This window comes from Eutrema salsugineum, unplaced genomic scaffold (assembly GCF_000478725.1).
Source record: "Eutrema salsugineum unplaced genomic scaffold, Eutsalg1_0 scaffold_3, whole genome shotgun sequence".
Taxonomy (NCBI): domain Eukaryota; kingdom Viridiplantae; phylum Streptophyta; class Magnoliopsida; order Brassicales; family Brassicaceae; genus Eutrema; species Eutrema salsugineum.
In genome coordinates this window covers 1,985,914-1,998,144 of record NW_006256756.1, presented here as the reverse complement: position 1 = coordinate 1,998,144, position 12,231 = coordinate 1,985,914, and the positions used below count along the sequence as shown (strand labels likewise).

The 12,231-nt window shown below is 31.8% G+C and overlaps 2 protein-coding genes across 2 annotated transcripts; one reads left to right on the top strand and one right to left on the bottom strand.

The window, feature by feature from the left end:
* Positions 1 to 3,566, bottom strand: LOC18014265 (equilibrative nucleotide transporter 3). The gene is given in 9 exon segments (XM_024154353.1): positions 1 to 114; positions 500 to 916; positions 1,328 to 1,500; positions 1,609 to 1,714; positions 1,793 to 1,936; positions 2,044 to 2,199; positions 3,349 to 3,365; positions 3,368 to 3,440; positions 3,525 to 3,566. Coding segments are annotated over 9 exon segments (1,242 nt in total).
* Positions 3,567 to 6,827: 3,261 nt separating this feature from the next.
* LOC18014264 lies at positions 6,828 to 9,293 on the top strand. Its single transcript, XM_006396565.2, has 2 exons — positions 6,828 to 7,141; positions 7,998 to 9,293. The coding sequence occupies exons 1-2, from the start codon at positions 6,913 to 6,915 to the stop codon at positions 9,086 to 9,088; spliced, it is 1,320 nt and encodes a 439-aa protein (XP_006396628.2). The 5' UTR covers positions 6,828 to 6,912; the 3' UTR covers positions 9,089 to 9,293.
* The last annotated feature ends 2,938 nt before the right edge of the window (positions 9,294 to 12,231 follow it).

Below are 12,231 nucleotides of genomic sequence, written 5' to 3'. Positions count from 1 at the left end.
TCAAAAGGCATTCTTTTTACCAATAAGCCATAACCAATCCAAAGCGATTCCTGCAAATATCCCTCCTGAGAGAAACATCGCCAGCAATTTCCCTAAGGCATTCTGCTCTGGACCCTACGCAAAAATAATTTTGAACTGTGTTTATATAATTATATTTATAAACAAACAAAACATTTAATTTCTATTTTCAAATTTGAAAATTTATATATAAGACTTTTTTTTTTCAATATGCATTTGCATTTGACTTTACATTTATATAACATAATTGTGTTATAATATATTGTGTTAACTTATGAAGGAAACCACACCATTAGTATTCTTAGTTTTTAAAGATCTGTTGCGTTTAAAAGATAAACTTAATTTGGAGATTTGTGTTTGTGTTTATGTCAGTTTCTTGAGGAAATCGGTTAGTGTCTTGTTTTCCTTTAAATATGTACATAAACGCGAAAAAGCAATCAAACCCGTAATCTCGATTTAGTAAAAGGTCAACATGGATTACCTTGTAGCCTTTAGGAGCTATTGTCAGAATACAAACAGAGAGATATCCATTAGTTAATCCCAAAACAGAAACGAGCATAATCATCCATCCTTGATCGCCATATTTTGCAGTGAAATAGAACGCCGGAATGAGCAAATAATGGGACAGAACCGCAATTGTGAGTCCTTTCCTGTTCTCAACCTTTAGCCAATTCACCAGGGGCGCATACCTCCCGACCAAGTCCCACCAATTGCACACCGCTATAAGGATAAGTGCGTACCACGTGCCTAGTCCATGTTGTCCCGTGTTCTCGTATAAGAAACCAGGGAAAATGGAAATTGTCAAAACAAAGATGAGGAATAGATTCATGTCATAGTCAATATTTTGAAGCAATAGCTCTTTCTTGCTTAGCCGTCGATTATTGGAATCATCATTACCCTGCATGGAAATATCAAGAAACTTGAGGCATCTGGTATATAAAAAAAAAACCAATAATTAATGGAAAGATTATTAGGACATCATATCAGAGTGAGAAGGGTAGTTATATAAAGAACATGAACCAATCCATACATTACTATTTGATTTTGAATCTGAAGCCAAAAATTTCTTACATACATGGTTATTAACTTAGAAAACAATGGTGGAGTTATGATTGAGATTAATGAACCAAAAATTCATCATATCTCTAAGAGGTCTACTAGAAACCACATCAGAAATACAACGGGACCAAAATAATATATAATGCATAAGATTCCATATCAGTTGGTTTTGAGTTCTGATCAAAAAACTTTTTTTGAAAACGTATTAAGAAAATAAAGACGGTAAGATTCTTGAGGAATCTAGAATTACCAAAACTGATTGGTTTTGGATACCAGCAGCAACAAGATCAGCACAAACAGTTTTGGATCCTTCAGAGGCAGCTTTTCATCGATAATACTTAACAATGGGAAGTGTCGGGAAAACGTATGCGTATAACATCACACAAAGGAACTCTATGAATGTGGAGATAGCTAAAAAGATCACTGCAGAAAGAAAAGAGCAAACAAGATAGAAATGAATATATATTTCCAAAATAAGGCAATCAGTTTTCAAGATTTAAGATCTTCAAAATTCAAGTGTTAAACTCTCACTTGCTCCTATTCGCAGACCGTCATGCGATTTCTCAAAGGCTGCTTTGGATATTAGCCTAAGTGCTGAGGTTAGAGCGCCAGCCACTGACAAACCAGCCATGAATGACTACAAAGAAGCAAGAAAATATACATTCTAAGGTGGTTAATCTAAACAAAGATCTTGAATATGTAAAATTCTTTAAACCTGGATGAGTTCAGGGCTCATCAACGATAGGTCTCCAATCATTCCTCCTCGTACCGCAGCATCCGCCAATCCAAAAGAAGCAACAATTGTGCATAAAACGATATAAGGTCCGATCCCACCATGTCCTTTTGTTGATAAATCCAACTGTTTCGTGTATTTAACTCCAATTAGTCCATTCCGGTTTCAAAATGTAAAAAACAAAGAAAAAAAGGAGAGAAGAAGAAGAAGATTTATGTGAGAGTTAGACTTACGACGATGATCAAGAATGTAGAGATTGTGAATACAATGTAACCGACCAAGTTACGTGTACGTGTGTTGAGTTTCGATTCGTGGTATGCAAGAATCGTGATTGTTCCTAGTGCGAATGGTTGGTATACAAATGTGAGCACTCTTAAAGGATGGTAATCCTAGGGAGACAAGAAGTTTCATACGTTAACTATATACTAAATTCTAACTCCGTGCGTCGTCACGGGAATTTCTTGTTTTTTTCTAATATAATTTATATTTTTTTAGATATAAGTTATTTTTATTATTTATTTATTTTCTTACATCAAAATATTCATTTTCAAATTTTCAAATATAAAAAAATAATAAAAATAAGATGTGTTAAACAAAAAATTCCCGTGCGGACGCACGGGGTTAGAATCTAGTGTAATTATAAAAACATAATAAGCCTAACCTGCTTTATCATATTATTATAATATAAAATATTTATTAATATTAAATATTTGATATTTTAGGCCGATTTGATTACGATAAAATATAATAAGATATTCAAGTACCATTTGTGTTATTATAAAATAGATATATCTATAAATTGGGTAACTTGTTCATTTTGTTATCTCAAATCATCTTAATATCTTATATGTTTTAACAAACTAACCCGTATAGAACCTGAAGTATAATCATACAAAACCTTAATCAGCTCCATCATATTATTGTATAATATAAATATTTATTTATTTTAAATATTTGATATTTTAGACCGTTTAATTATGATAAAATACAATAAGATATTCGTTTACCATTTGCGCTATTATGAAAGTACAATTTAAATTTTAAATTTTAAATTAAATTTAACCTATATTAAAAGAATTCTAAAGTAATTAAAATTATTACCTAAATTTTTGTATAAAATTTAATTAGAAATTTTTAAAATTTTTAAATTTTAAATTAAATTAAATCTAAATTTTTGTAATTAAATACTATAATTATTAAAAATTTTGAATAATTTGAAATTTTATTTAAATATGATCATATTTAAGGAAATTTAAAAATATCTAAATTAATAACTAATTTTCGAAATTGAATATCAATATAAAATAAATATTTTAAATTAATTATTACCTATATTTAAATAGAATCTAAAAATATCTAAATTAATACCTAATTTTCGGAATTAAATATAAATATAAAATAAAATAATTTTTAAAAACTTTGGGAGTGTTTGGAAACAAACATTAAAATTGTTTCTGTTTTAATATAATAGATTACCAAAACAATCAGATTTCAAGAAGCAATTTTGAATCTGAGTATTGACTGAGTTGAAACCGAACCGAGAAAACTTGGTATTGGTGAGCAGACTGTTCCAAGAAACGAGAGATCCGATTCCAAGAATACAAGAAACAACTATTGCTTTATACTTTCCCTGTTTTTCTTATTCAGACATAAACAACAATTTGAGGATAAAACGTTACAAGATTTTTGATCTGAGATCTATAATTTAACTAACCTGATGCTTCTCAGGAGCTTGGTTTTCATAACTGTCCGCCATTGTTACTCTTCTCAAATAAAAGTTCCCTGTTTCAAGATTTGAGAACGGAAGAGAGCACAATACAATGGGGTTTTTTTATGAAGTAATTTGTAAGTTACTTACTTGGAAACTTTGCATATGGTTATAAAGAGTCAAAGGGTTTCTTGGTTTTTTGATTTTATGAGCAAATCTTCAAGATTTGACATACAAGGATGTTAGAATAATATTCAAAAGTTTTCGTATAATTCTCAATAGTCTTTTTTTTATTTTGTTGATCAAGACTCAATAATAGTCTTAGAATGCTTAAATATCAAAATAAGACTAAAAAAGTGTTAGAATGTCACATCGTTTTTTATATCATTATTAACAACATGCATTATACCATATTACCATATTAAAATTTTGATGATAGCAACGATGGTAATACAAACAACTTTATTCATATTATGGTCTATCACATCGTTTATTGTTTGTGATGGTTAATCATAAAAGATATAAACCATTTCATTGAAAGATTTACAGGACAGTTTAAAATTTATATCAAATTAACATTATAGTACATATTTTAAAAATTGAACAAAATTCTATAAGAAACATTGAAGATTTTGGATATGAGTCATGGATTTTGTGGAAACTCACGACCTGAAGCTTTTTGAGAGCTTAGTTTCCGGATTTCCACTTGCTACTTTGCAACTCATCTAATGACTAGTTTTTCTCCTAAGTAACATGAAACATGCATAAACTCGAGAAAAAAAAAACTCTGAAAAGACATGCACAGACATTTTTTTTTTAAAGATATTGGCAAAATAACAGTAATTTTCTAAATCCTTTTTGATTATCAATATTTTCATAACTTTGACCGTTTGTTTGATATGGGTCGATCTGCCGAAAAACATATCAAACAAAATCCATTTGTTACTTGTATATATAAAATATATTTTAAAAATAAATAATATAAATATTTTATCGTCATGTGTAATAATGTAAACCAAAACTCACTAATAACCGCACACCATGAAGAACATCCCCTTTTCCTTAGTCAAATTCTTGTTGATGGTTGAAATCAGTTTAGATTTAAAAGATTTTTATTGATTTTATAGATGTGCCGGCAGCCTACGTACTTAATATAGGGATCAAGATATTCATAATTAATATTATAAAGATAATTAAATCATCAGAAGATGAACTAAAGAATAAGAAGATATATTCTAGATCTTCTATTAAGTTGTGGATAATTTTTTGAATGAATGAGGTTGGGGTGGACATTCAGTTATTTGGTTCAGTTTGGTTCGGTTTGGGTTTTTTTGGTTTTTGAATTTTTTGGAGTTTAGAAAAGAAGTCTTATTTAGGATTAAATTTTATATCCGTTGGTTTGGTTTGGTTTGTAATAATTTAGGTTGGTTTGAATTTGGTTTCAGTTCGGTTTATAACAAAAATATAAATAACTAATTAAACTTCAATAATATTTTATACTTAATGATATTTTAGTATATTTTTGATATATATTAAATTAAAAGTATTATTTATTGTTTGAGTTTTGGTTAGTTCGGTTAATTTTATTTGGATTTATACAATTTGGGTTCAGTTCGGTTCGGATTTGGGAATTTCAGTTTAGATCTTTCATAATCCATTCGGATAATTTTATAATTTAGGTTCGGTTACAGTTCGGAAATTTTAGTTTGGGTTTGCTCTTTATTTAATATTTATAGATTTTGAAGTCGGTCGATTTTATTTTTCATTTTTTTTTAATTTGATATTAGAGATTTTCTTATTTTTCATAGTTGATAAGAATTTTTTTTTTTTAAAATGTATATTTTCAAATTTTTTTTTGGTTTCTAGGTAAGATTAGGAAATATTATGCGAAATTCGGATATTAATGCAGAAGTCGGGTTTAATTGGCCTAAAAACCGTTAGTATGTCAAATGTTCTTCAAATATACACTATCATTAATCAAAATAAATTAGACTAATTTTAATTTATACCGGACTAAACTGGGAGTGGAAAGTACAACTCTAACAATAATCGAACTTAAATGTCATCTCAAGTTGAATACTTGAATTGTACCAACACCTACAGCGACATAAAATTTATTATTATAGACATAATAATTAGTGTTAATAACTTAATATAATTTAATTCTCCGTAGTAATAACCAACTCAGCTCGATGTCATATGTTACGAACTTTGTTTTTCCTTCTTTTTTTCTTTTTGTTTTATTTGTGCCGACGTAAGGAACACAGCAACTTTGTTGAACATTAGAAATCAATCATACGTACAAGATTTTTTATTTTATTAATGCGTACAATTATGAAAAGTTATCTTACAAAATTATAAAATATTCAAATATATATATATATATATATATATATCAATGAATATTGTGAATGATTAGGATCATCTAATTTCCGGTTGATACCTACTTGACTTCTGAGATCCCGCCTGTTATAACAGAATTACGGCTATTAGTTTTCAGTTTTTACGGACCAGTTTTTTTTTTTCTTTTTGTTAAATTGGTGTATCCAAATATTTTTCGGATCTAATACAAATCACTAGCTGCTAATAACAAGAGTACATATCAGCAATTTATTAATTTAATCGTGAAAAGGTGGCTAGGCGGAATCGAGTCCAAAACGGGGACACGAGCACCTGGTTCATGGACCAGTACTATCTTAGCCATGCACGTTTTATGTTTTTTTTTGTGTAAATTGTTTAACAATTCTTATTTCTTATATAGTCGAATCCATATTATAATTAACCACTTAGGACCGGACCCAAACAATTTAACATAATTTTTAACTTTTAAAAAAAATTCTGATTTAGAAACGAGATGTAACATGTATAGTGAGTTCTTTGCCAAAAAAAAAAAGAAAAACAAATGTATTGTGAGTGACTCTTTTGCCAAAAAAAAAAGAAAAAAAAATGTATTGTGAGTGACTCTTAAGAAAATATACAGGTTAAAGCCACTGCTTCGCTTTGCTATGTCAGGGCCGGTCTTGGCTCTACAAAGGTTCTTTTACTATGATTCTCTAATCATGGTTCACCACTGTAAACATTTTAAATAGTATAAATATTCAGATTTTCATTCATTATTGAGATTTATCCAGTTTTTTTAAAACTACTTTCAACATTAAAAAGTAATCGAAGACAAAAATAAAATAAAAAAATGATCACAACATAGGCAATAATCGTGGAGTGATAATGCGGTCCATGACAGTCCCGTCACTCTAACCTATACTCTTCCCGAACATTCACCTTTAATAATTATATGGTCGTTGTATCGAATCAAACAAAACAAAATCATCCTAAAAACTTACCAAAAATCCTCGGCGACGAAGAGGAAGAGGAGGAGAGAGAGAGAGGGCACAAAATGGCTTCGATCCTTCCGCCGGAGCTGGATAACGACTCATTGGCGTCATCGCCGAGATCGGAGTACGATAATCAGCCACGTGTACGGTTCATGTGCACTTTTGGAGGAAGGATCTTGCCTCGTCCGCCGGATAATCAGCTCTGTTACGTCGGCGGCGACAATCGTATGGTCGCCGTTCATCGTCACACTACTTTTTCCTCTCTCCTCAGTAAACTCGCTAAACTCTCCGGTAAGCAAATCATTCTTCCGATTCGAATCGATCAAAATCGAAATTACATAGCTCCGATTTATTGACTTCGTGATTTTTGAAAACGGATTAGAGATTTTTGAGCTTTCGGTCTTTAAAATTACTTAGTAGGATGCACAAGATTAATCCGTTTCCAAATAAAAATTCGGTTTTAAGAGAAGTTTGATATGCAGATCACTCTATAACCCAATACGAATTGGATCTTATTTTAGATATGATGAATGAATTATTGGTTTAATTTAAATGTTTTTTTGTTCAGCTTTTTGATATGAGGAAATTAGTAAGATGTTTATTGGCCACACAATTCTGGAATTTTGCGGGAAAGTATTAAATCGATTCCCACAATTATATTTTCGATCATATCATTTTGCACATAATTTCGGATTTTTTCCAACCCTGAAAACTATCGAGTCGGAACATTTGATCCAAACATTAATCCTTTGAAAATAAAGTCTATTGAGTTATAGAAGAAGTTTTTTTTTTTTTTTTTCTACAACCCAACTATTACATCACATTTGGCCCTTTAAAGAGTTGGTCCAAAAACCGTTTTCAACTGGCTCGGTAAGTTATTGAAGAAGTTATGCATATCATTGTTAAGTATATTCTACCCAATACAAAGTTGGATCAAAATCATATGTTTTTTTTTTGTCAACTACTATATGAATTATTGGTTTATTTTAAATATTTTTGCAGCTTTTAAATAGTTGGAAATTGGGCAGATATTTATTGGCCACAAAACTTTGGAATTTTGCGGGAAAGTTTTCAATTTGTAATAAATAAAAATAATTGTTTGATTGGTAATAATTATTATGATGTTGCGGTGGAATATTTGGATAAGGTAAAAGCAACATCAGCGTGAAGTACCAGCTACCAAACGAAGATCTTGACGCGTTGATCTCCGTATCAACGGACGAAGATGTAGAGAACATGATGGACGAATACGACCGCATCGCACAGAATCAAAACCCACGTTCCTCTCGTCTCCGTCTCTTCCTCTTCACCAAAAGCATCGCCGGAGAAGACGACAACGATAGTAGAGCCAGTAGTATCAGCTCTCTCCTCGATAGCTCTGTTAATCGAGAGCAATGGTTCCTCGACGCTCTCAATCTCGGCTCCTCCGCCTCCGCCGCCACCGCCGCGTCTAACGGTAGAGGAATCGAGCGCGTTCGATCTGAAGTCTCGTCGATTGTCTCGGAAGTTCCTGATTACCTCTTTGGACTGGATAATTTCGACGAATCTGCTCCGCCGCATGAGCTTCGTGATCGTGATCCGAGAGCTAAGATCCGTCGAGAAGTCTCGACGCTTTCAGATCCTGGTTCGCCTCGTCGCGATGTTCCTTCGCCGTATGGTTCGACCTCCTCTGCCCCGGTGATGAGATCTTCTACACCGGAACTTCTACCGGTTCAAACTAAACCGGAAAGCCCAGAACCGGTTTCGACTCCTAAAGCCGATCCTCAACCGGAGCAAGTAATTCAACAGAGTAATCATCAACCGGTTTACTCGCAATGGCAATTCCCCGCTGGTCCACCACAAGTTCATCACCAAACACCGGTTTATTACGTTCCTGGTTCAATTCACCGAGGTAATCCGATGGTTCGACCGGCAAATCACATGCTTCAGCCTGGTGATTATATGGTTCAAATGCCGGGTCAAATGCCGGGTCAGTATATTCAACAATACAATCAAGTACCAATGGGATACCATCAACAACCTCAGCTACATCAGAATCCTGGTCCGGGTCAAGTATATGGTGGAACGGTTAGGCCGGTTATGATGCCAGTCGATGGAGTTAACCGAATGGCTTATTACGGAATGAAAACACCTGGGCCGGTCCAAATGTATCAGCATCACCCTGGTATGGTTGTTCCTGGTGTTGATGAACAACAATACAGAGCCGAACCGGATTCGGATCCGGGTCGGGCTTCTTAAGCTGGTTGAACACAGATGGAAATATCACATCCGGTTTTTCGTTTTCCGTTGGACTCGTGGCTCTTCGTCACTGTGTGAACTGTGTAATATTCTTTTTTTTTCTGTTTTTTTTTGTGCGTGTAATATTGTCAATTTTGTATTACAAACTTTGATGAACAGCCCAATATTTATAATTTTCCAATAATGAAGTATATTTGCAACTCAAGTTGATTTTGTTATACATGTTACTCATTTTCTGACGAAAATAAATAATAAAATATGCAGAATAAAATTACATAAAAATATTGGAGTGATTAATTCGTAAGTGGAAACCATAGAATTTCATTAAATAGTTATGATACTTTATTTTTATCTGCCACTAACATAATATTTTTTTCTTTTTTTGTTTTTAGAAAATTGAATCAATTAAAAGAAAAAAAAAGTTGTATGCACTCATCTTTGGGTAAGGGTTATGCTGGTCATGCTATCATGGGCCTTGAATGAGAGTGATGAAACAAAAGTGATTCGTTTGCGGATTTTCTGTCTTTTTTCTTGGTAATTAGTTAGCATTAAAAAACCTAAAAAAATGTTCATATATTAGAAAATAGTTTTTTTTCTTCTAAATGTATCCATCCACATTATCATGAAAACAAATAACATTGATACTAAAATTTATAACTCAATTTTATTATTAAATTTTTAAAATATCTGTATATTTTCAATCAAGCATTGGAGATGTCTTAACCCAATACGTAAATGGAAAGATTAGCTCATTTACTTTTAAAATTCATATAAATTTGAAATCATACTGTTATGATACTGAAATTAGACTAATTCATACTCTAATTTTACAAAAAAAATATACCATATTGATATCATAATAATCAAGTAGATTATACACTGTTTTGTAATCGAATTGTTTTATTAAAATTTACATCAAGTAACTAACTTTAAAAAGAACTGTTTATCAAAATTAAATATCACAAAATTATTTCAAAACTCATATTTCTTTCACCGCACACATCTTAAACCGCCAGAGTTTTTTTCCCTATCCCGGACTTCTTAGAAATCCTGGAAAATAGGTATGTTAGATTAGTTATCTGAACTGTATACGGTTATACGCCTGGTTTGGTGAATTGGTGAGCACATATAATCGCCAAGGAAAACGCCCACGTAACAAGAACATGGACATAGGCTGATGGGGATTACTCAACGAGGATGAGCATTAGGGAGGCCCACAACACATCAAACAAACATGAATTATCTATAAAAAGTCTAATCCTAAAACAAACTCAAACAATAACAGTCATAATGTCTTCTAAGCCATCAACACAACAAACATCCGCTACAAGCAACTACACAAGCAACTACGCAAGCAACAGGCATGGTCAAAACCAACTTGGTGATTACGGTCACATATACACTCAGCCTCCCCTGCAAGGCATGGTATGTGTCTTGCCTACACATTAAGACCGCTAGCCAACATATCACAAACACTGAGCAGAAGCCACACAAGGACATGCTCCAAGCCACACAAGGGCCCATAATTCCGGTCACACAGACGGCTTCTACACATAAAGACCACACAAGAGTAGCTTTGGGCACATTATCCAAACCCGAACAATTTATTTGAACTCGACCTAAAAAAGAGGAACCGAACCCGAACCATAATCGATAAAATACTCGAATGGTTCCTAGATTTCTAAATCCGAAAAACCGAAACCAAATCGAACCAAACCGAAAACCCGAATGGATATCTGAAATATCCAAAATACAATTATATACCCAAAATACTAATTATATTTAGACTTAATCACCTAAATTTACAATTATCAATCAAAAATATGAGTTACTTTTATTTTAAAAATGATGAAAAACCCCAAAATAATCTTAATATACTAAAGTTTTTAGTTATATTTGTTAAGTTTTACCAAAATTTATTTGAATTATAATCAATTTTCTTTGAATTTAATTAATTTTAAAAATACACAAATGAGTTTTAAATCTGAAAATCCGAATTATCCAAACCGAATCTGATCGGATACCCAAACGCTGAAGGCTACACAAGGGCATGTAGGTTTCACAGACAGCTCGGAGAGTCGTCACTCCTCCCAACGTTGGCTGCTGTCGTGGTCACACAGACGGTAGTCCAACCATCAAACAACACTGACACACACAAAGATGTGCCGGGGAACTATCAGTTCTATTGTCTCACACAATAATAGCAACCACCAAATAATTTTTTTCTAATATTAATCTTCCCATTTATTAAAATGCACATTCGATAAGCAACCCATATTTTAGGATTTCATAAGTTTTACTTTAATTCAGTTTACTTATGTAACATTCATCAATAGTCAACAATCAATCAATAGGGATTTTCATCTTAATATTTCTACAAACCGTAGCAAATAGATCTAAGCTTTGGTTTAAGAAAATACTGCTTGTTTGTTATTAATACATACAATTATTAAAATAATCAAAAGTTTTAGTACAATACTCAATAGTCTTTCTTTTTTTGTTTGTTGATCAAGACTCAATAATATTCTTAGAATGCTTAAATATTAAAATAAGACTAAAAAAAATTGTTAGAATGTCACATCGTTTTTTATATCTTTATTAACAACATGCATTATTTAAAAATTTGATGATGATACAGCAACGATACTAATACAAACAACTTTATTCATTCTATTACATTGTTTAGTGCTTGCAACCGGCCCAACCGGCAACCAGAGCAGTTCTAATTTGATCCAAGTTTATTTTTTTTGTTAATCATAAAAGACCGGCTGGGCACTAATGCTTCATATTTTTTCGTACTCATTACTAATCTCGTACTTGTCTGGATAAATAAAACAAGTAGTTTGTGTTGTCAAGTCGAGTAACAAGTCAACAAATTTTATTACTTGCAAGTTGCAAGTATGGATCAAGTATCAAATATTGTTTTTATTTTTAATACTTGTCCCATTATTTGATATTTGTTACTTATTAATTTAAATACTTATTACTTATTTGGAACAATGTTTTAATATTTCAGATGCTTATCTTTTGTTTATTTTTATCTACTACTTTAAGTTTTTATGTGATACTAGAATGTTAATTTGATTGTGTGTTTGAGTGTGTATTGATCATTTTGTATGAAGGGAATTTTTTATTTTATTTTA